This window comes from Uloborus diversus, chromosome 4 (assembly GCF_026930045.1).
Source record: "Uloborus diversus isolate 005 chromosome 4, Udiv.v.3.1, whole genome shotgun sequence".
Taxonomy (NCBI): domain Eukaryota; kingdom Metazoa; phylum Arthropoda; class Arachnida; order Araneae; family Uloboridae; genus Uloborus; species Uloborus diversus.
Window position 1 is genome coordinate 130,489,225 of NC_072734.1, and position 25,305 is coordinate 130,514,529.

Sequence of the window (25,305 nt, forward strand, 5' to 3'; positions counted from 1 at the left end):
ATTTTTGTACAAAATCCTGAGCTGCTGCGCAAAATTTCAAATAGCTCCCCAAAATCACCACAGATGCTCCTCAAATTGTTTCTCCAAGTTGGCAACCCTATTACTTGTATATTATCCTTGTTTTTACTTGTTTGAAATTTGTTTAATTTTACAAAATACTAGTAGCAACTTTGTTTTCTGCTGATAGCAAAAGTTTTTAGTTTTTATATGATACCATGTTATTTCAATGCTAAAAGATCAGCATGCACTGATAAGATTCAAGGTTTTGAGTATTAATGTTTAAAACTCTAACCTGACCTTTTTACCTGAAAAATTCTTATGTAATTTTTTTGTTTTACAAAATTATCACAATGGTTTCTGATTAATCAAGATCATTTGTACATTATTAACATGTCAAATGCCAATGTCTCTGTGACCTCCCAAAAATGTCCTTATCCAATGATTCAGCAAAATGATCATCATTTGGCAAAATCTGGAGTTCTCTTAAGCAAAATTGACAACTTCCGCCCTCCGAAAAATTTAAGCTCGGGATACTCCTGCTTGCTTCTAAGCTAGACTTTCTCTTCAGTTCTCGCCAACCCTAAACTATATGACTTTGTAACTAATATTAAATTATTTCCAACATAATGGTTTATTCATTCTGTACTTTAAAACGTTTAACTAGGCTATTTTTTTCTTACTTGACTTATGAAAATAACCTACTTCTCTGTGGTAAAAATGCCTTCCCTCTTCCTCTTTGCATTTAACAGATGACCTTTTCACTTTATAAATTGTAGAATATTGTTCATAACTTACTTGTTAAATTTTCCTGGGCAATTCATTATAAAACTCAAATTCTTCTTGTTGTTCATCTTTCCAGTTTTCTTACTTGCAAATGCATGATTTTATTTTATTTTTAATGCATTTTGGAATTTATCTGGAAAAAGAAAAGATGGCTGCAGACCATTTGAAAAATGAATTTTATGTTTTATTTTGTATTAAGAGTGTTTTTATTATTGTTATTATTATTATTATTATTATTATTATTATTTATAAATACTAAACTATTTAGAGCATGTTTATTTTACCAGCTGTATGCCTATTTCCTATTTCAGTATTTTAAATATTTAAGCTGTAAGTTGTGGAAATTTTGAATTTCTTTTAAAATTATTTTATTTCATTTTTTAAATTAAAATATTTTATTTATAATTATATTTATAATTATTTACACTTTTATTTTCTTTTTTCAGCACACCATCATATACAGAAGGAATATTTCAATCTATTGGTTTCAAAGAATTCCATAATTATTTGATTTTGTCAGAGGAACAAAGAAACACTGCTGCTGGTCAAAAGATTTTTAAAAATGGTAAAATATGTTTCATATGTTCTGCAATTCTTCTTCAAAACTAAATATAATTTCACCAATAAGGATGCTGAAATTGAAACTGAGCATAAGCAATTTTCAGGGTAGTAATGTTGATTTTTTTTAAATCTGCAGTATATTTTCATTCAAGTGATTCAACAAAATAATAATGTAATGTCTGCAACCCCTTATTTTAAACAATCTATTTAATGATTCTTTTGGGGATGCCTGCCCACCTTATATTATTTTTTTTAAAAATGAAACTGTCTTCTAGTTTCTAATTTTATTGGAAGGTCTTGTTTTATTTACAAAAAGTTGTTGTGTTGTTTCCAGTGGCGCAGGCACAAAACTTTTCTGGGCGAGGTTTTCAAAATCGAAAATTGTTGCTTTCTTTTGCATTCATTTTTAATGCAAAAATATTCAATATATTAAAAAACGAAATTCTATGAATAAGTAATAATTCTGTTATAACACTTGCTTAAAAATAATTAATGATTCGTATTGATATCACTATGACTTTAAAACAAAGAAAGTGGGAAAAACCATAGTATATTAATCATTAGTTTTACTTTAATCTTATATTCATTTTTTGTGACTTTTTTTTTATCATTTAAAACCTCTTCAGATACATCAATGTCTTTAAGAATGTGAAGTGGAAGAGGTGTAATCATCATGAAATATTATTTGGAATTTACGACTGCTTCCCGATTATTAAAACAGTGAGATATGTTGTCTTGTTAAAACCTATCTCGCTTGGAAAAGTTTAAGTTCTGCTTTTTCTTTTATTTGTACGGGGGAAATGAATGTGTTAAAGTTCTGGGAGGGGTTTTAACCCCAAAACCCCTCCCATGGCTGCGCCACTGGTTGTTTCTAATGAGGATACAGATTTGTTTGTCACAATTTGCAGATCTAATTGTCAGCTGGCTTCAGAGACTGGCCTATTTATGCAAATTTTCTAAAATTGTCCCTCAAAAAAAAAAAAGCAACCTATTAAAAGATGGGAGAAAATCAGTTTTAGGGCTGGTGATTTTTTGATATATTTTCATTGTACAGTCGAACTTGCTTGTAAGGAGTGCAAAGTAGCGGAGATTTTTGCTCGTTAAAACCTAGTGCTCCTAAAAAGGGTTTGTGAAAAAATTGTAAAAATTCAAACGCATTTGCTGCGTGTGATTTTTTTTTTTCTGTGCAGTGCCAAGGAAGTTAGTTAATATGCTTTGAACTGGTTTTATTGTCTTTTTTGCTTTACTGTTTTTCAAGAAATGCTCATGTCATCACTAACTTTCGGTTGACTTTGGAAAGTTGAAGTAATATTTTCAAGAAAGGATAAACTGAGTTGAAAGTAAATAAGATATTTTATGAATCCCAAAATATTGCTCGCTTTAAGCAGGTTTTGTTCTTTAAAAGCGAGTTATGCTCCCTTAGACTTAACATAGTACCAACCAAGTAATTCTGATTTCCTCGTAATCCTTAAATCTAGGTTCTCTTAAAATCGAGTATAAGCGAGTTCAACTGTAGTAATCAACCTTATACTTGAATTCTTTTGTATGCTTTGCTAAGCACTAATAAATCAAATGTAAGGAAATATTTGTTACAGGAAAAGAAAAAAGTTTCAAAATTAATTATAAAATACAGGCCCTTTTTATTGCACAGGCACTTAGGGTCCATGCCCTGGACATGTATTTTGTAAGGTGCATTAATATTTTCCATAAATCATCTAATTACTTTTTTTTAAATTGTTCCAATGCTTTTATTCTTTATTTTATTAAAACAACATTTAAATATTTTGATTGAAATGAAAGTACTGGGGCACCCATAGCGAGAATGCCGCTGTCAAAAATAAATCAATCATTTAAAGGGAGCAGGAAAATTAGACAGTGCCCTGAGCATGGAAACTTGCAAGTCATGCACTGATAAAACACATACATTTTTGCAAATTTTTCTGAAGTGTAATGGAATTATGATTCTCGATTTTATTTTAAGATTAATTACTTATTATAGACCTTTGGTTAAAGTATTTGTTTATAATTTTTGATAAAGTTGAGAAACAGAAGTATAAAAAAAAGAATTAACAAATCTCCTAGTTTTATAAACCTGGTATTAATCAAAAGTAGAAAAATTGAAAACATAAAAGTCTCATGGACCATTAAAATTTTTTTGCTGCTGGGTCAATGGATGTTTTTAGGTCCTGAACTAACAGTTAACCGTTCATTTAGTCTTGTTTTAAGTGCCGATGATGTAAGGTAAACCCACCAGTAGTGGCCAGTGCTTCAGGAGTGGCCACTTCAAGGTTACTTATATACTTTGAAGAAAGAAATGAACAATAATAATGTGATTAATATATTGGTACTTAATATAACTATCATATTGAATTAATTTTATTCATCAGTTATTTGAATTTAAAGTATGTAAACTCTTCGGATGGGAGAATGTCAGATGGTCGCTACTGAAATTTTCAGATTTTGGAGTGACCAGTACTGGATCGAATTTGAGGGTTTGGGATAAAATGAATAAAAAATTTAACGAATTGAAATTCTGGCATTTTAGAAAATGGGAGGATTAAGGAAGAGTTGGGCTATATTACGCTCATTGAGTTTCTCAAGAGAGGTAATTAATATGGTAGACCCACAGTTTAAAAATGTACTTCACTGTGGCCACGACTAGTGTGTTTCAAACCTTGAAATGGCCACTACTGGTTTGTTTACCTTAGTTTCAGAAATTCATAAAAGGATTTCAATCGCTTGACAAAATCTACAAGTATGTATGTAATTAGATCTTGTCAAAAGTAAAAAATAGTTGTAACTTTATAAATTAGTGTTTTAATCGCTTTTAAAATGTTAAATAGTTTTTGATTACTGCTAAACAATTTTTTTCAGTGTAGCGATGTAATAATTATTATAAACATTTTCTTTCTTAGCAATTGAAGATATGAAAGTTGCAACCAAAAAGTATGCCAAAAAACAGGTTAAGTGGATCAAGAATAGATTTCTTAGAAGTAAGTTTTTTGTTAGTGAAATATTTAAATCATGTTCTGGCATATTTATTCCAAAATTGTTCTTACATTTTGTTCTCCAAAATTTCATCCTTTGATGACATTTATCCTCTTCATTTATCATAATTATTTGTTTCCTTTGTTTTTCTTTTATTACTCTCACTGCCAAAAGCTAAGCACAGAGAGGAAAATGTAAATTTTCAGAAGCCAATCCAAAGTGGAGAGGCTGGAACTCACTACAGAGGTAGATAGAAGTATGCAAATAATTTGGAGAGCAGCCAATTACGGTTTTGTACCAAGAAATATGCAAAAAAGGCAGTTGTATAAAAAAGGCAACATCGTGAAGGGTCACATGAGTTGCTTGTGAGTGCCAATAAAAGGTGTTTGGAACTTTTGTATGATTTGTTTTTAAGACAAACATGTTTATATTGCGTTTAGAAAACAAATGGAAGATTCTAAGCAATGCCGTGCTTTTGGACACATTGGAACAGGATAATCAATCAAAATGTTGTTTTTTTTCTTTGGCGTTCATCACTCTGTCAGTTCTCGATTACAGAAACAATTTCCAATGCACAAAACAGTTATACGAAGACCCAGGCAGGTCACCAAAGCGTTACGATACCCACGGCAGATCGATATATTGCTGTTGTAGCCAAACAGAATTGAAGAGCCATCTCCACACGTCTGACATCTATGGTTGCAGTGGCCATTGATAAGACGACATTTGCCCAGGGTCTGATTAACGCACAGTCCGGCGGGTCCGTGGACCTGGGCACCACAAATTTAGGGCCACCAAAATAGCCTTGCCTAAATTAACTTACTTCCTTTTTTTTAAGCTCCCTTTACTTTATCTCAACTTTAAGGGAGAGGGAGCTCAAAATTTTTTAAAAATCAGCTCAAAAACTCGTTAAATTAAAAAAAAATTCGCGTCAGCAACAGTTCCAGTGGAAGTTCATTTTTGAAAAGAACCAAAAATCGTTTGAGAAGCTGTGTTTCTCAGGATATCAATATTAGGTTTCGATGATGTGATCGAGACATTTGCCTCTGTTAAAGCGAGAAGGAAGCCTTTTTAAAACTTAATGTCAGAATTAGTAAGAATTTTTTTTTTTTTTGCAGTTTAAAATTGCTCATTTTCACCATAAGGTAAGGCAATTTTAACTCTGATTAGTAAGGTGACTAGGCTATAAAGTGTTTGGTATTCAAATCCTAGGTTTATTTTTCAATGTAGTTTCTATTCATATAAGGTTTCTAGTATAACTGAAACTGAATTTAAAATTGTGCGGATTTTCTCATGGGGGGGGGAGGGCACTAACTTCTACTCTGGACCTGGGCACCAGCTTCACTTGATCGGCCCTGCATTTGCCCCTACTGTGCGCTGAAGACTACACATGATTAGGCTACATTCCCATGTACCATGAGTTTGTGTTCCTTTCTCCATCCAATCCAGAGGGGCACAATTATAGTGGTGCCGCCAACATGTCAGTTGGACTGTGTCTGATTGGGGCAATGTTATGTTCACAGATGAGTCAAGATTTGCTCTGCAACCTGATGATAGGCGAGTAAGGGTCTAAAGAGAACAAGGCACATGTTAACGTCTCCAGAGCATCACTGAATATCATGCATTCCGAGATCAAAGTATCATGGTCTGGGCAGGGGTTTCGTTGGGTTATCGAAACAACCAGCATAACTACAGATGAGGTTCTGTGAGGGCTATACGGTATTGGAATAAAGTCCTAGACTCCACTGTGAGACTTTAGGTTGCAGCAGTGGGTCCTGCTTTCGTTTGAATTGACAATAATGAGTGTCCCATAGAACATGAGTGCCAATGACTACCTGGAGAGTGAGGGTATTGCACGTATGGACTGACTGGCATACTCCATCCACCTTTATCCCATTGATAATCTTTGGGATGCCTCAGCCGTGCTGTGTGTATACATTTCCCACTGCTAGTAACTCTCACAGAGCTGGAAACTGCTCTACAGGAGGAATGGCGATTACTCTACTTTGTGGTGGTTGATCACCTAAAAAATTGCATGGTTACATGCTGTAAACATTGTATGCAGATAAGCAGTGCTCACATACTCTATTAAAGTCGGTTTTTGTTGTATGTTTGAATTTAACAATATTTTGTAAATGATTCTATTATAACGTCATCTTTTAATTTATGAAAATGTACTATTGTTTTCATCTCTGTATGTAACTTTTTGTTTTGCTCATTGCATAAACATATTTGCTACTTTCCTGTCACATTTCGTGTCAATTGAAGCTGTACTAATCCATCAATTCTCATTTTTCCCCTCCGTGCTTAACTTTTGACAGTGATTGTTTTTTTTTCTTCCCATTGTTCCTTCTTCTCATTTCCATTGCATTTGTTGTATTTAATGCATCACTGATAGCATGTTGATAGTGAGTTGTTCATTTTTTTTGAGCTTTGGCTACATTCTGTACTGATTTCTGTATTTCTGAGATTTTGTGTTTTCATCCTTAATCATGTTTTCAACTTTTTATTTTATTTATTTTATTTTTAATGGTACTTCCATCTTGGATGAGTCTGGTCTCATTGCAGTTTATGTGCTTTTTATATGATTTTTAATTGATTAGCTTGTTTGTATCAAAGTAGTATTGAACAGAATTACAGACATGAGTTACTGTTGCTCTAGGTTTTTTTTCTTTTAACTGTTTTTTCTTTTATGTTACCTAGCACATAAGAGGCAGTGAAAAGCAAAGGGATCTAAATGGCAAAATTAAAAATTTGGAGATAACCAGTACAAATTGTAGGTAGGGGAACCTCACCTCTGTCTTGGGGCAGGAGCTAGTATAGGCTGTGGGACGAAGGCAGAAAAGATGCTTAAAAACATGGTTTTGTTTGCCAACTTTGGGGACTACAAAAAGTGATATTGTTCTGAATCCTTAGTGTCTACAGATGAAAAAAAACCCAATGTTCACAAAAAAAATAGTGTCTCATAATTTTTTTACAGACCATTACAGATACATGAAAAGGAGTGAAACTGACAAGCAAGAGGCAAACAAATTTTAAATAGATAAAAAAATATTATACATGTACATTAAAAATATTATGCATGTACGTTAAGAACATTATGTATGTACATCAAAAAATAGTTTTTTTCAAGAAGCATTCTGAAGTATCATCGTCAGAATCACTAAATTCATCTATCCTGTTTTTGCATAGAGAGTTATTTTCCTCCTTCTGAGTTTATACAGCTACAGTCACTAGAGGAAAATTATGTATATGAAGAATTTTACGTCTTGCATGTACTGCATCTCTTCGAAGAACACCGAGTTTTCGGGCATGTACAGGAGAGTAGTTTTTGAACATTATATCTGATGCAATGGAAATAGTGCTAAATTGTATTTCAATACTGCCCGCATTTATAGTCCATCCTATGTTTTGATGAACTGGGAGCATTGATTAAATCAGTGGTGCTCAACCTACAGCCCGCGGATCAAATGATGACCCATGTGCCCTGTCGTTGTATTCAGTGTTAAAAAACGAAAAATATCTTCTAAAACCTTTCAGAACTGCTAATCATCTTCTTTCGGTGCTATGAATTTCAAAGTCAAGTAGTCATAAATTGATTTCTGAAACACAGATGCAATACAATAAGCATGTAGTATTTAAGACAGCAATTTTGGTTTGTAATTGTCTTTCGTTTCCCTTGTTTTCCCATTCTATCTAGAAAAACTTAAATCATATAAACAAACTAGAGGACCCGACAGACGTTGTTCTGTTCAAACTTTGTAAATTGAAGAGTTAAAAAAATTCAATAAACTATCAAGTGTTTGAATCGTTTTGTTGAAAAAAATAAGTAACAAGAAAATGATTTAAGCTGTGCTTGGTGTCAGACTGTGTTTATTTATTACAACTTGATTTATCTAATGCCTACTGAGCAGTTGCTTTTATTAACTATTTTTTCTTCCAGACTTGATGGCTTGTTCCTTCAGCCATACTCAAAGGATAAAAAGCGTCCTCAGATATTAAGGGTAAAAAACTAACTACCCATTTAGAACAAACTGGAAATCCCGCTGCAACCTCCCCCATATGAAAAAGAATAAAACAATCGAAAGGATATCGTTTAAAAAAATAATAAAGGTAAAAACAGTTCTATGAATAAGCGGAAATCACTCATCCCCTACCCCCACTCCCGATGTAAAAAAAAAAAAAATACGTTCTTCAACTAAAATGACTAAACACTCTTTAAAATGAAAATCAGTTCTTTGCAGTTTGAAATCTTTCGCCAAATAAGCAAAAAATACAATAAATTACATTAACAGTAGCTTTAAATTGTAAACAAATGATCATGCGACTCGATTGTTTATAGCCAAAGTCGCGAAGCCACCACGTTACTGTAATCCAGCCGGTCAGTGAGCGAAGCGAACTCCGACCGATTAGCGGTTCGATCTTTTGAACGAAAACTTTTAAAACTTCATATATTGCCTAATTTGTTCTTTCCACCAAAGTTCAAGATCTTCCACTGCACTGATCTTTTGTGTACAGAGCTGCCCTATTGTAGTTTTTCTGGACGAAAATAAAATTTGTTTCGTCTTTAAACTCCATCATCTTTTCCTTTAATAATGTACTGATTAGTTTGATAATCCTTAAAGTATTCTTGACATTGGTGCCAAAACTCAGATGGATTTGAGCCGAGAAACAAATGTTGCTAGGTACGGTACTTTTTGATCATTTGGTTAGGAAAACTTAAAGCACCGAACCGGTCACATGGTTCAACTATGACGACAGAACATACGTTTTGCGTGAACCTTCCAGAACTTTACTTTAAAATATATCTCGGGACCTAAAATCGCTGCTTTTAAGAAATAAAGGCTTCACTCTCTTTCTACGTTTTATCTATTCTCAATTGACATCACAGTAGGAAATTTCATTACAAAAAGCAGAGCGGCTTTCTTATTGTCCTTTGGCAACGGGTTAAATATTTATTTCAGTTCTCGCTCAACAATACGTTAAAATAAATATCAATCATTTGGGAGAAATAACCATCTAATGTTTGAATTAATTAATTCATTAACAAAAACGTTTCCGATTCTTTCCATCGCTCTTCGAAACCATGCTTGCCACAATTTAATTACACACAAAAAATTTGATCAAAATCGGTCCAGAAGTTTAAAAGCCTTATGATGACAAACGTCCGCACAGAAGATTTTTATATATTAAGATTGATATTTGTTCTGGTCCACGAGATTCCTATTAATGTGAGTTGTGGCCCGCAGGTAAAAAAAAAGATTATTCACAACTGGATTAAGTTATTCAAGCATCAGCAATGAATATTTGCTTGATAGTTAATGCACAAACGAGGGGATAGGGTAAGAGTCACAGTTCGGAATCGGTTCTTTTTCATTCAAGCTCTGCAGCCCTGGTAAAAACATTTGCGCTTTAAATTCATTTCATTTTGATTCAGTCATATTAATCTCTGACTTTCGTCAATGTTAAGTCTATGAGATATGATATTTTTACATTTATTAATAACTTTCATTTTTATTTATTGTCACCAAAAATTGAGAATGTATTCAGAATCTACTCTATTTTGTCAATTTTTGGTGACATAAAATAATTTCTTTCCGTTCTCGTTAATGTTTAAAAAAAATTTAATTGTCGAAAAAATGCCCTTAAATAGCTAATTTAAAAAAAAAAAATCTTTTGTAAAAATATTCTCACCAAGAGCTTTTTCCAACAAAGTTTCTCTTAAACAAATCCGCCTTTAAGTTCGCATTTTACATTTGCCTTAAATTTTTCCCGCAAGTGCTAATATAGTGCTTTGAACTGTTCAAAGTTGAATGAAAAATTATTCAAATCAAAAAATGAAATATCGGAATGAGGTGTCATCGAGGAGATCTTTAAAAAAAAAAAAACCCCGAGCTGATGTGTGCATCACACGACTTCCTTTTACTCCAATTTAGTGTAATTTTCCCATTATTGACAATTTTAATGTGATTCAATAGTTTACTCTCTAAATATCAGCAACAGTGGCGAAAGAAACCAGATTTTTAAAAAAATCGCCAAATTTATCCCCAAGTTGATGACAAAACTTGGCGATCAAAAAACTGGCGATATATTGCCAAGTGTCCGCCAAATTATAATACCACTTGAGTTTACATCGAAACTAACAATGATTTCCTCCCAAAAAGAAGCAAAAAACCCCTTTAGAAACATCCGAATGCAACCAAAAGGGGAGGTGCACAACTAGACTCCACTAGGAGTCTACGTACTAAATTTCAACTTTCTAGGACATACCGTTCTTGAGTTATGCGACATACATGCGCACATACATACAGACGCCACGGGAAAACTCGTTGTAATTAACTCGGGAATCGTCGATATGTATATTTCGGGCGTCTATATGTTCTTAGGTATGTATGCACGTGTGGTCGAGTCGAAAAAAAAAACTGAACATTCATTCGGGCCTGAGCAAAATGGAAATTGAGGTCTTTTTTGAGTGAAAATTTTTTCGCGAATACAATACTTCCTTTTTTGTAAAAGGAAGTAAAAAAGTTTGTTTGAATCGAACGATTTGTTAATTTTTTTTGGGGGGAGGGGGAGCACATAGGTCAACTGACAGACACATATTTTCCCCATCTAAAACCCCTACTTTTGAATTTGATATTTATTTAATTATTTTATCTACTGTTTTGACTTATTTTTTGTACTAAGCAATATACTTTTTAGTTTTCAATTTATCGTCTGCTAATGTTTAATTTTATAATATTTTTTAAACATCGATGGCATCTGTTAGAGTTGTTTATGTTCTTAAGATTTTGTAGGTCAATTATTGCTATTCGGTGATTCATTAATATCTTTTTTGTGAAGTAAAGTGCCTTCTAATTTTTTGTACTTAACAATGTCGTTGGCTCTAGTGTAATAAATGAAATCTTGAGATGAAGATCATTCAGAGCTGCGGATTGATACAATTTTTGATTTCCTTTTAGTTACAAAATTACTTAGCGAAAGTAAGTAATTTAAAACGTATTAATATATTTTGCAACGAAAAATTGAGCAAAACAGTAAAATTTCGGTTGGAAAACTGTTTATTAAATTTTTATATTATAAATATTGTGTTTAATAGCGCCATCTAGAGACAAATTTTTTTGTGTAAGTGCTAACAGTCCACGGAACATAGTTCCTATTTCAATTACTAATTAAAACTTAATGAGACAATTCCAGCGTATGAACATTGAATTTTTCTATTGAGTTCATCATTTATAATAGATTTTAAGAAAGTTCACGTAGTCCCTAAGATTGGTAAACGAACTTGAACGATATTTGCACTCGGTCCATAGACTAGTACTAGTAGTCCTAGTTGGTGCTGCTGTAATGCATGATTTATGAAAAAAATCAATAAAAACTTACTTAGGACGTTATCTTTAAACATGTTTTACTCAAAACTTGAAAAAGTCTTCTTACATCCCTTTGCTTCTCACTGCCTCATATAGTGTGTGTGCTTTTTGTTTCTTTTCCTTTGTATTGAGTAATAGATAAAAATAATAAAGACAGCTTGTCAAGACGCAATGGAAATGCTCTAAAAATGTGTGATCTCATTATTAAAGATCACTCTTTAATTACCTCCTGGTTCAGTGCTACAGATAAATGTAAGACTAAAACTCAAATATTTGAGCAAAACTTTGAGCTTTTTTGTTCCACTAATATCCCTTTTAGAGCTTTTTTAAAGCTGACTGAAGGTCAAAAAAAAAAAAGGAAAGAAAATCACTTTTTTGTGCTTTTATTTTTTTGTTTTGTTTTTGTTCCTGTTGCGAACTATTGAGCAAAAAAAATATCTTTCAAATTTTAGTTTGTGTGTGTGTATGTTTGCGTGTATTTGGTTGTTACTCAATAACTAACAAATAAATACCTTTATGCTTGAAAATAAAATTAATTTAATTAACTAACTGTTACAAATTCTGTAAATAGTAATTATTGTAGTAACGTAACCTGTAAATAGTTTCCCGTAATGAATATACAACCCCTTTTCATTCCGCTAAAGTATACGACCCCTATTTCCTTTTCTTTTCATTGATAAAATTTGATAACGGTCTACGCATTTCTCGAAGCAGAAAGAATGTTGTGGAAAATTCTTCGATGTTTATAAAAGCCATTAGCGATGGATAAACAGGGAGTTTCGATTGAGGATTTCGAACTGAGAGTGTATTAGCTCTGTTTATAGCGAAGCATTTCGCTGTGTTGTTTTCGTATTTGGAAGTGAATACGTGTGTAAAAGTTGAGTTTACGGTGTTGTTTGATAGTTGCTTAATTGCTGATGAATAATTTAGCAGTTGTTGACGATCTTTCCTGTACATAGTGTAAATAAATTTCCTGTGCTTTATCAAGAACTGTGTCTTCATTTCAAGAAAGTGGAAGTCGCACCGAATCCGTTACAATTTGGCGCCCAACGTGGGGCTTCTTCTGGACTTTCTTGGAGTAAGTGTGACGTTGGACATTTTTTCATAAAGACCTTTTTTGAATTAGGACTTTATTTTTATGGTGATTACTCGCGCAATGGATGAACAATTAAAACAACTTCTTGACGCAATCACCTCTGTGAAGAGTGATATGGCGGCTAATCAAGAACAATTAAAAAGTGACTTGACTGCAAGTTTGGCAGCTAATCAAGAACAATTAAAAAATGATATGGCAGCTAATCAAGAACAATTAAAAAATGATATGGCGGCTAATCAAAACCAATTGAAAAGTGATTTAACGGTGCTGAAAAATGACCTAGTTTCTAACCAAGAGGAAATTAAAAACGATCTTACTTCGGTAAAGACTGTGATGGAAAATAAATTTAATGAGATAGAGCATCGAGTTGATGCTATTGAAGGAAAGTTTGAGGCAGTTGAAGGCCGATTCATCGCAGTGGAAAATAAAATCGAAGAGAAATTTGAAGAAAAATTAAGTTCCGTTGAAGACCGATGCAATGCTGTAGAAAATAAACTGGAAGAAGAAGATAGAAAATTTCATCAACTTAAAGAAGACATCTTTAAAGACCTGGAAAGGAGATCGGCGACCGCGGAAAGCAGCTCTGTACAGTTTGGCGCTTCCACATCGGTTGCTCGACCGTCCATTAAACTTGCCACATTTGATGGGAAAACTTCGTGGCAGGTTTACAAAACTCAGTTCATGATAGTGGCGGAAGCGAACGGATGGGACTCTGCTACCAAGGCCTGTCATCTTGCAGCATCCCTGAGAGGTGACGCAGCGGACATTCTTCAGACCCTTCCGGACGGCCAGCGCCTGGATTTCGCCGCCCTCACATCTGCGTTGGAGCTTCGCTTCGGAAAGAAGTGCCAGAAAGATTTCAGCCGACTCCAGTTGAAGTCCCGTTTCCAGAAAACCGGGGAAACCCTGCAAGAGCTTGCGGCGGACATCGAGAGACTGTCTCATCTTGCTTTTTGCGACTGTCCTGCGGATGTTCGAGACAACTTGGCACTCAACTATTACATCGACGGGGTTTGAGATCCGGAAATCCAGAAAGCTCTACGGATGGCGGATGTCAAAGACCTGAATTCTGCTGTTGTGTATGCGATGAAGTTGGAGGCCGCCCAGCAAGCAACCCGTGTGGATCGCCATCCCATCCGAACTCTGGAAGCTGATGAGTCTGATTCCAGGTCGTCCCACCTCGCTGAACTCGAGAGACAACTCGGTGACTTGGCAAGACATCTGAGCAGCATAACAGCCCAAAAGAAACAAGAGCAGAAGTGCTGGAAATGCGGTAGTGAAGGACACCTGCGAAGGAGTTGTCCGGCTCGCCAAGCTACGCGAGGGAAGGAAATCACCATCACCAGAACTCTGCAGATTTCCTCTTCTAGTAGTGGCAGTGATGGACTTTTCATTTACGCCCATGTAAATGGGAATCCTTGCAAACTGATTGTCGACACTGGAGCCAATGTGACAATCGTTAGGACAGATGTGGCTCGTGAATTTGGATTGAAACTGCTGTGGACATCGCCACGCGTAAGTCTCCAGACTGTGACAGGTGACAAAATCGAGATTGACGGTAAAGTGGACTTGGAAATAGTGTTTGGGAATGCCACCTACCATCATGCGGCATTCGTCGCTAATATCACTGATCCCTTCATTCTCGGATTGGACTTTTTGAAGAAATATGACTTCACTCTCGACTTCAAGACTAATGAGCTGCACTCGATGAGAGAAGACATAGCCGTTTTCCCTGCAGAAAGTGATGTAAAATCCGCTCATCAAATAATAGCCCAAACAGATTTATCGATTCCCTCAAGGTCAGAATCATTAATACCTGGCTCCCTTGAAGAAAGCAATAGTTTTCGATTTGGACTCATTGAATACCCTAACCTAAGCAATAACCTAAAAGGAGTGCTGGTAGCATCTACGCTTGTGGACCTTTCTAAGGATGTAATTCCTGTGAGAGTCGCCAACGTGAGTGAAAGGCCAAGGAATATCCGGAAAGGTGAAGTGTTAGCAACTTGTACTCCAGTAAACTGCATCATTAGAAGAATCAATTCCCCCGAGACTGTGTCTTCTGAGTCCTTGTCATCGAAGTTGGGAGTGCACCATTAACGAAAGACCAAAGAACTGCTGCGGAACAATTGGTGGATGACTTCAAGCATCTGTTTTCATCTACATCGGAGGATGTTGGCCGTACGAATTTAACGCAGCATAGGATCTACACTGGAGAACACCCCCCTATTAAACAGCATCCAAGACAACTACCGTTCGCCAAGAAGGAAGAGGTTGAGACCCTCCTGAAAGAGATGAAGGAGAACGATGTAATCGAACCGTCATCCAGTCCTTGGGCGTCTCCCATGGTCCTGGTCCGAAAGAAAGATGGCTCCACCAGATTTTGTGTCGATTACCGACGGCTGAATGAAATCACCAAGAAAGACAGTTACCCTCTTCCACGGATAGACGACACCTTGCACACTCTTTCCGGACACAAGTGGTTTTCGACCCTGGACTTGAAGAGCGGCTACTGGCAGGTTGAGATACACCCTGATGACTGAGAGAAGACAGCGTTTACAACTGGACAAGGCTTATGGCAGTTTAAAGTGATGCCCTTCGGCCTCTGCAATGCACCAGCTACGTTCGAGCGTCTTATGGAGACAGTGTTAAGAGGACTTTCTTACGAATCCTGTCTGGTCTACTTAGACGATATCATCATCGTGGGACGCAGCTTCGAAGAACATCTGGCAAATCTTAGGAAGGTGCTGCAAAAGCTTAAGGAAGCCAATCTGAAGTTAAGCCCGTCCAAATGTAATTTGTTCCGCCGGGAAGTGAACTACCTTGGTCACATCATCTCTTCTGAAGGTGTACAAACCGATCCAGAAAAGGTATCTGCAGTCAAGAGTTGGAGTCGTCCCGAAAACATCCATCAGCTGCGAAGTTTCCTGGGGCTCTGCACGTACTACAGGAAGTTTGTAAAGGATTTTTCCAACATCGCACGACCTTTGCATAAGCTGACGGAGAGCAAGCAAAAGTTTGAATGGTCCAAAGAATGCGAAGATGCATTTCTACGACTGAAGGAGGCTTTAACATTAACGCCTATCCTCGCCTATCCTCAGCCTGAAAAATCCTTCATCCTGGACACTGATGCGAGCCACAAGGGCATCGGAGCTGTTTTATCCCAAGAAATTGACGGCAATGAACATGTCATCGCTTACTGGAGCAAATGCTTATCAAAGTCGGAGCGAAATTACTGCGTCACCAGAAAGGAGTTACTGGCCATAGTGAAAGCTGTAGAACACTTCCATCATTACCTCTACGGCCGAAAATTTCTGCTTCGGACAGATCATGCCTCATTAACTTGGCTTTTGAACTTCAAAAATCCGGAAGGTCAGATAGCCAGATGGATACAGCGGCTCCAGGAATATGACATGGAGATCAAGCATCGAAAAGGGTTATCTCACAGTAATGCTGACGCTTTATCAAGGAGACCCTGTCCTGAGAACTGCCACTATTGTTCCCGAATCGAGAAACAGTATGGAACGACTAGCCCTACCGCCTATCAGGTGACAGTGACTCCAATATCATCAGAACCTGATCCATGGAGTGACGACCAAGTTGGAAAAGATCAACTTGAAGACCCCGACATAAAACCAATTTTGGAGTTCATGGAAAGTGACAGTCGGCGACCTAGCTGGCAGGACGTTTCCATCTTCAGTCCTGCAACAAAAAGATACTGGGCTTTATGGAACTCGCTCCATTTACAGAACGGCGTGCTACACCGAAAATGGGAATCTGACGACGGCAAAGCATCTAGGTGGCAGTTACTACTTCCCCGATCAAGGATTTCAGAGGTTCTGAAAGAAATACATAGTAGTGCGACTGGAGGACATTTTGGTGTGTTGAAAACCCTCCATAAAGTTCGGGAGCGCTTCTTCTGGAGCAAGGCGAAGGATGACGTGGAGAAGTGGTGCCATTCTTGTGACGCCTGTTCTGCTCGTAAAGGACCGAAGAAAAGAAGCAGAGGGAAGCTACATCTGTACAACGTTGGAGCTCCTTTCGAACGAATTGGGATCGACATCCTGGGTCCTCTACCAAGAACTGCTGATGGGAACAAATACATTCTTGTTTCCATCGACTACTTCACCAAATGGCCGGAAGCATATCCCATTCCAGATCAAGAGGCTACCACCGTAGCAGAGACTCTAGTCCAACATTGGATCTCGAGATACGGAACACCTTTGCAGATTCATTCCGATCAAGGGAGGAATTTCATCTCTGCTGTGTTTAAGGGCCTATGCCAAATTTTCGGAATTGAGAAAACTAGGACAACACCACTACACCCACAATCGGACGGCATGGTGGAGAGATTTAACCGCACAATCCTGAACAATCTCTCGCTTATGGTTTCCAGAAATCAACAGGATTGGGACAAAAAGCTACCTTTGTTCCTGCTGGCCTACCGCAGTGCTGTCCACGAGACTACCGGATTTGCCCCATCTCAGATGCTCTTCGGACGAGAGCTTCGGCTACCTTGTGATCTCGTCTTCAGTCGTCCCCTGGATGCGCCTGCATCGCCTGAGGAGTACATCCAGGATCTCCAGGCCCGGTTGGAAGACGTTCATAACTTCGCACGAGAGCGAATCAACATCGCGGCGGAGAAGATGAAGACCCGATACGACACAAGGTCTACTGGACATGAATTCAACGAAGGCGACAAGGTTTGGTTATGGAATCCCATCCGACGGAAAGGTCTGTCACCCAAATTGCAGTCGCATTGGGATGGACCCTACAAAGTCCTTAACCGACTGAATGACGTCGTAGTGAGGATCCAAAAATCACCTAATGCAAAACCTAGGGTTGTACATTATGATCGGTTAGCCCCATACTATGGCCATAGTTCATGAGTATTACGTACACAACCATGGTTGATAACATAAAAATTGTAGATAATTTCTTGCTTTTAATGTTTAGTAATATTTCTTGTTATTATTGTGTTTTCTGTATCTGTTAGTTATTAATTAGTGTGTAATTGTGAACTTGTGATAGAAGTTTGGCACCCTTTCTGGGGATTGTACTGCCCGGGACGTGCAGTCCTTAGGAAGGGGGCAATGTTACAAATTCTGTAAATAGTAATTATTGTAGTAACGTAACCTGTAAATAGTTTCCCGTAATGAATATACAACCCCTTTTCATTCCGCTAAAGTATACGACCCCTATTTCCTTTTCTTTTCATTGATAAAATTTGATAACGGTCTACGCATTTCTCGAAGCAGAAAGAATGTTGTGGAAAATTCTTCGATGTTTATAAAAGCCATTAGCGATGGATAAACAGGGAGTTTCGATTGAGGATTTCGAACTGAGAGTGTATTAGCTCTGTTTATAGCGAAGCATTTCGCTGTGTTGTTTTCGTATTTGGAAGTGAATACGTGTGTAAAAGTTGAGTTTACGGTGTTGTTTGATAGTTGCTTAATTGTTGATGAATAATTCAGCAGTTGTTGACGATCTTTCCTGTACATAGTGTAAATAAATTTCCTGTGCTTTATCAAGAACTGTGTCTTCATTTCAAGAAAGTGGAAGTCGCACCGAATCCGTTACATAACGTTTTAAGGCACAAAAGTCGCAAATTTCTGCAGAAACGTGTTTTGGTATTACAAGGAACACCTTTTTCAATGTCATCTTTTCATTGAAAAAGGTGTTCCTTGTAACACTGAAACACCTGTCTGCAGTAATTTGCAATTTTTATGCATCAAAACGTTAGTTAATTGATTCACTGTAGTTTCTTATTACTTATGGCACAAATGGTTTGCCAGCTTCTTTCAGGTTTGGAAGGGGAAAAAGGTTGAGAACCGCTGTTCTAAAGAAAATAAATTTAAATGTTTCTTAAATTAAAAATTTATTTTTCAAAACATTCCCTGTTGTATTTTATTTTAATATTATTATTTTATCTTATTTATTTATTTTATTTTTTATATTTATTTATTTATTTATTTATTTTTGAAAATTTAAAAGCAAATAGACCGGTTCCTTCAATTTATGCTCTTGTTCTTGGAGGAGCATGTACTTCTAGTTTGTTTTCTTTTATAATTAGTATGCTGCTTTTTATTTTGTCCACTATAGCTTCCATTGTTCTAAAGAAATTTGGATGTTTCTTAATTAAAAACTTTATTTTTTCAAAAAATTCACTGAATGTATTTTATTTCAGGGTGGCGACAGATCAGGGAGATCAGGGAAAAGTCAGGGAACTTTATTAATCAGGGAAATATCAGGGAATTTTGAAAAAATAACAAAAAATCAGGGAAAATTGATTTTATGAAGAAAAAAAAAATTTTTTTGCTTTACAAAATTAAATACTCGAATTCTTTACGCATTTTCCGCCAATTATCTGTTCAAAAAAGTAAAATTAATGAGGTGCGATTATACACTGCCGCATATTTGTGCATCTTTTTTCCTCAACGTCAAAGTATTGAATGTTACTTATTAACCACAGGATGAACTTATTAAGATTGCTTCTGTGTCTGTTAGGTTGTTTATTTTACCTAGCTTGAAATTTCCTTTTACACTTTCAATGCTACGTAAAATAAACAACCATACAGGCAAAGAAGAAGCCTTCATTAATGCCTTAGCTTGTTGCCTTTATTCCATTGTCTCGAAGTAATTAAGTACGTAATCACGATTTCAAGAAGAAATCTTTGGTGTTTTTGAATTAATACTATAAAAGCTTAAAAGTTATTACTTCTTTGGGTTTTTAATTTAATTGCTAAAGTAGAACTTCAAATTAAAAAAACTTTGTTTTTTGCCGTTATACTATTTATTGTCGCCGCAGATTATAAAGGTTTTCTTTTCTTCAGACTTAAGTAATTTTTTAATTTTATAACCAAGTTATATTCTTTTATATATTTTGATATTAACTAATTGCTTTTTTTTTTCTTGCATTCAAAGTTGTTTGTTACAAAAGCAATCTAAGATTTTTTTTCGTTACATACTGAAATCATTTGAAATAGAGTTAACTTGTGAACTTAAGTAAATATTTTTATTTTTTTATTGTTAAAATGCTGTATTCATTCATTAAAACCTATATTCTTGATTAGAGAAAAGCTCCCTATGAATGGATGTCAAATGGTTTCATCTATTTTGCATAAATATGTCAGTTAGATAAGAATAACTACATTACTTCTATTCTTTCACTATTACTTGTTATTCTTGCAACAATTATTATACTGTTTGAAAACTTAGTTCAAAATAATTTCAATTACTTTTAGTTCTATCATAAATACACATATGTTTTTAAGAGTAATTTTAATAGCTTCTTAAACTTCTTATGGTAAGTGGTTTCTGAAAGTAAAGTTTTTTTTTTTTTTTTTTGAATTTTCTATAATCTTTCCATGTATAAAAATTTAATGTACTGTTTTGTTGGTTTTTCTTTCCTTCCAAAAACATTGTCTTTTTTTTTATAACCATTTTATTAAAAAAGTAGCATCTTTTTAAAACATATCTTTAGTTCAACAACTTTACACAACTTAAAACGTTTAAAATACTGCATTTAATACAAACATACAATGGATTTCAAGTAGAGCAAAGAAAGAAAACCATTATCATTGGTAAAGTAAATCAGGGAAATTTGGTGAACTTAATCAGGGAAATCAGGGAAAAGTCAGGGAACTTTTTTTCACAGTTCCTGTCGCCACCCTGTATTTTATTATTATCATTTAATCTATTTATTTATTTATTTTTAATTTAGAGCCAGATAGACAAGTTCCTCCGATTTATGCCCTTGATGCAACAGACCTTGATCACTGGGTTGAAAATGTTCTGGACCCTGCTGTTAAAATTGTGGAATCTATAAACCAGGTAATTTTTTTAAAATAGTGTTCCATATTATAAAATGGCGAAAATCCTCTTCAGTTCAACAGTCCTACTCATGCTAATTTTATTAGTTGGTCGGTGTGTATGTGGTATCTGAGTTGCAAACAACACACACTGTGGAAGATAATTTTTATGAATCTTGACAAAGTATTGAAATTTTGAGCAATATACGCATGGAATATCTGTGAGAGTATTAATTGAGTACCATTTCGAATTCTTATCAGCCGGGAACAGCAATGAAGTGCTTTGATAATTACAGTGCCAACTAAGAGAAACATCGCCTGGTCAACGAGGCAGCAAAAAATAGCGTTTTTTTTTTTCAAATGTAATATTAATTTGGGATCGGTTTAAATTAACTTATCAGTTTGCTGTATGCATCATTAAAGTTTTTTGAACAAAAACATTTTTATGCCTTTCAGGCACTAATTCGACCTTTGACGATCAATTTACTAATACGTTTTGTAATCATCAACGCACTCGATTTTCAACTAAAGTGTTTTTGGGGATGATAGATAAAGTCATCGAAAATTCAGATGCAATGACAAATTGGCTAGAGAAATACATCTGAATTGAAAAACAAGTTTAAGAACAACTGTTGGAGCAAAGTAAAAACTTAAGTTACAAATGCTATCCTTTATCCAAAAAATGTTCACAATAATTAAAAATTACGCTATTTCCCCTATAGAAAGGTCTCAAACTTCATTTTATGTGTTGGTCTTGCTTATATTATGTACTAGTGGTACCCACATGGCTTTGCCCGTAATAGAAAAATTAAAAGGTCTTTTAGTTCGTCTGTATATTTACAAATAATGTATGGTGAATTTTCTCGCCAATTGGCTTGTACTCATCACTGTAAAAAATATCGGTGAAACATCGAACCAAAATCGGGAGAACATTTGCTGGCTCTTCTGTTTGGGGAAAGAGTGAACCATAAAGCGGCGTCGTTTTCTTCCCGCACGAATGGTGAAAGCTGAAACCTAGAATGAGTGTCGCTCGCGCAAAAGACTAGTGCGAGGTTGAACCAAAATATTGATCGGTTGAGCGCGGGAAGATAGCATATGGTAACACAATGAAATGGTTTTATTTAATGCGAAGGTTGAGAGCGTGATCGAACTGTACTTTGGCTCAACTTTAATATTAGAAGCAGTGCGTAGTTTAACGTACTATTATTTTGTTTTTAAGTATTTCTAAGAAATCGAAAATAAAATAAAAATCAATGTTATTTAAATCTAAATGAGTAAAAAAAAATTCTGGTTCTATTGCATTCTTTCATGTAATCACCTACGCCGATTTTCGATTTCATTATTAATTTTATTATTATTGAATCTAGTAATAATTATAATGTAAAACAAGAACTTTTTTACTTTTTAGGCATAAAGATATTTTTTGAATAATTATTGAATTATTAAAATGAAATATTAAAATTATACAATTCTTATTATTTTAATATTTCATTTAACTAATACAGAATTTCAGAGATTTTTTATTTATTTATTTTTGTTGTTATTATTCCTTTTTTTTCTTTTGAGGAAAAATATGATCAGATTTAAAAGTAAAAGCTAAATTTGTGCTTTTGCCTTTGTGATGAAAAGTAAAACAAAACATAAATAATACAACGTTAATGTCCAAATTTGCAGGACACTGCACACGTGTTTCGTGGGTTAAAAGGAACCTCTTTTAAATGGGGAAGAATTAATCTCATGATATAAATATTATACATTGTTTCAAATGTGCTTGAACTTTTATTTCGTTTCTGTGTGATAAAAAATGTATTCCAAGTAATTCACGTTTTTTTTTTTTTTTTCTGTTTATGCATCAAATCTTTCTTCCACTATTTTTGCACACAAGTAAACATTTCATTTTTTAAATAATGTATGATTGATTCAAAAATTAATGTAGGAGGGGGAGGGGGTGAAAAAGGACATCCCCCCTCCCCCTCTAGGAGAGGCAAGGCAAACTTTTTTGTTGAATTAAAACTCCAAATTGCATAAACTAATTGATAATCAAAATTAATAAAATTGACAGGTAAGAGTATTTGTGCAAAAGGAAAAGCAAATTACAATTTTATAAAACTTGAGTAAAAAAAAATAATTCAAAGATCTGACTTTGTAATCAATAGGTGTTCTTTTAGAAAGAAAAATAAATAAATATATGCAGGTAGTGTTTTAAAAAACACAACAGATAGTAAGTTTTCGTTTGAATTTGTTTAGCATTTAAATTGTGTATTGTTACTACACATAAAAAAAATTGGATTTTGAGACCTTTAATAAAAATCATGTTTTTTGCAATCACAAACTGTGATAGGACTCGACACGTTGGGTTTCCTGCTTCTACTAATGGCTTTTATTGCAACCATTTTTTGAATTCAAGACGTCAAATTTCAAATGAATGCCATGGGCTGGATGTTAGATGTTATGTGTGTATACCGATTTTGCGTAAAAAAGATTGTGCCAACTCAAGGTGGTGGTTTGTAAATTCAGTAGACACTACCTAATGTGATAACATTTGGGCGAAAGTGATTTGATATCAATAATTGGCTGATTATAATAAAAGAGAAAAGTTTAATGTACATATGCACAAGCAAACAAGGCTCAGCTGATAAACAACTATGTTACACAAATATTAAATGTAATCACATGAAGCGGCGTCCACTGTAATTTGATTCTAAGGCACAGAATGCCACATTATAAGTATAGAAAAATAAAATCAAAAGACAAATCAACTGCTGTCAAGTGAAAACAGTAAGCAATCATGATTGCTCAACAGAACCCTCCATTTTATAATCTATACATAGCACAGGGATGATTATACCCCCCAAAAGCAGGGGAGCACCTCTCTAAATGCCACAAACTCTCCCCCTCCAAAAAAGAGAAAAATATCCCTCAAAGCAACCCCTTCCATTATTTTTATGGTTTATCCAGTGGCCACCTCTTACATGAACCCCCTTTGTTCTACACAGTTTTGATTCTGTAAAGTGGCTGATTCAATAAAGTGGCATTGAAGATTTGATTCAATAACGCATTTGATTGAATTTACTTCGGATTCAATTAACAAGCGTCCACTGTATTTTTAAGCATCAAAATTTTTTATAAGCAACACATTCATTTATTTCGACATAGCGACACATTAATAATAGTCAATTAAAGTAAGAAAAAGTGTTTGCGTGTTACGGATATGTCATATAAGCAGCGGCAGCAGTTGGGAGTACGGGGCATGCCGTCTCCAAAAAATGTTTTTTTGTTGCAAAAATATTGCAAATACTGTGTAACTGGTTTCACACCATCTTTTCTTTTTTGAGTTCCCCAAAATATTTTTTCCAACTACAGCATTGCTTTTTAAAATTAACCGAACATACTTGAAAATTATGGAAAAATCAGTAAATGAACACAAAATATAAATTAAATAATATCTTTATTCACAAATGTACATAAAAAGTTTTAAAATATTCAATTTTAAACATGTTTATGTTATTTCTCATAACCAAAAGGAGATACAATATAAAAATTCTATAAATGTAAAAAATACTTACATGGGTGATTTTACGAGTATATTAACTTTTGCCTATGGTAAGTTGAAACATTCATCTCATACATTAACCCTTTGGGTTTTAACTCTTATATGAAAACCATGCAATGGTCGAAAAAATATCTAAATGTAGTAACTAATATGTGATCCAAGTCATCTGAATTAATGAAAGTTTAACCTACAAATTCAGCCAAGGTGCATAAACAAACTACTGTACACAGTAAAATTTTGAACTCAAGACAATGAAATATAAAACTGCATAAGAGAAAAATATAAAAATATGAAATACAGCCAACAAAAATACATTATTGCTTTAAATGGCCTTTCATTTATACAGCATGTACACATAAATGATTGTTCAGATTAAGCAAAGACAGGTTTAATTAGGTTTGGATTAATGAGGGTGAAGAAATATTTTGAATTTTGATTATTCTCAAGAATTTTTGGTGTTATACGTTGGCAAAACTTTTTTGTACGTTTTAATAGCAACTAGGTGAACACATTTAAGGAGATCAAATTTTGTAAATAAACACATAATATTTTTAATTTTAAATGAAAAAGTTGCTGATTTAAATTGCGACTTCTGCTTCAAGGAGCAGCAAGGACGGGTCAGAAATTACAATAACTTTATTTTTAACATAATTTTGCTTTGTTTCAAGACATTTTAATGTAATATTTTTTATAAATAAGATCATTCCCTAACATTTCAGAACATATTTTGCTTATTTTATTTGTCTGTTGTACAGAAGAAGAAATAAATTATGCACGATGGCACATTTATTATGTTGCTACACATAATCTCGCTTTCAGGAATTTTTCCTTAATTTTATGCTTTTGGCCTCACAAATACTACATTTTATTACACTGGTATTTTCCCCCATTGACTTTCTTTCATTTATGTAGCATATCTTGAGTCAAGAAACTGAAATAAGTAGTAAACTGAAACTTTGGTTCAGACTACATAAAAAATGTTTTTTTGGCAGTTGGTATCCAAATTTCTATTTATTAGAAGTTAAAACAAAAAATATGTAAGTGTATACTGAAAATATTTGAAAATAAAAACTAATTAGAAAACAGTTTAGTGTATCAATGTAATATGAAAGCACTACTCAGTTAAAAAACAATTATGCAAATGCT

At 34.5% G+C, this 25,305-nt stretch overlaps 1 protein-coding gene across 1 annotated transcript in view; it reads left to right on the forward strand.

The window, feature by feature from the left end:
• Positions 1-25,305, forward strand: part of LOC129219912 (tRNA dimethylallyltransferase-like) — a 53,513-nt gene that overhangs the window by 14,834 nt on the left and 13,374 nt on the right. Inside the window, exons 7-9 of the mRNA XM_054854228.1 lie at positions 1,230-1,348; positions 4,260-4,337; positions 20,519-20,628. Coding sequence (XP_054710203.1) covers positions 1,230-1,348; positions 4,260-4,337; positions 20,519-20,628 — 307 coding nt within the window. The remainder of the gene's footprint in view (positions 1-1,229; positions 1,349-4,259; positions 4,338-20,518; positions 20,629-25,305) is intronic.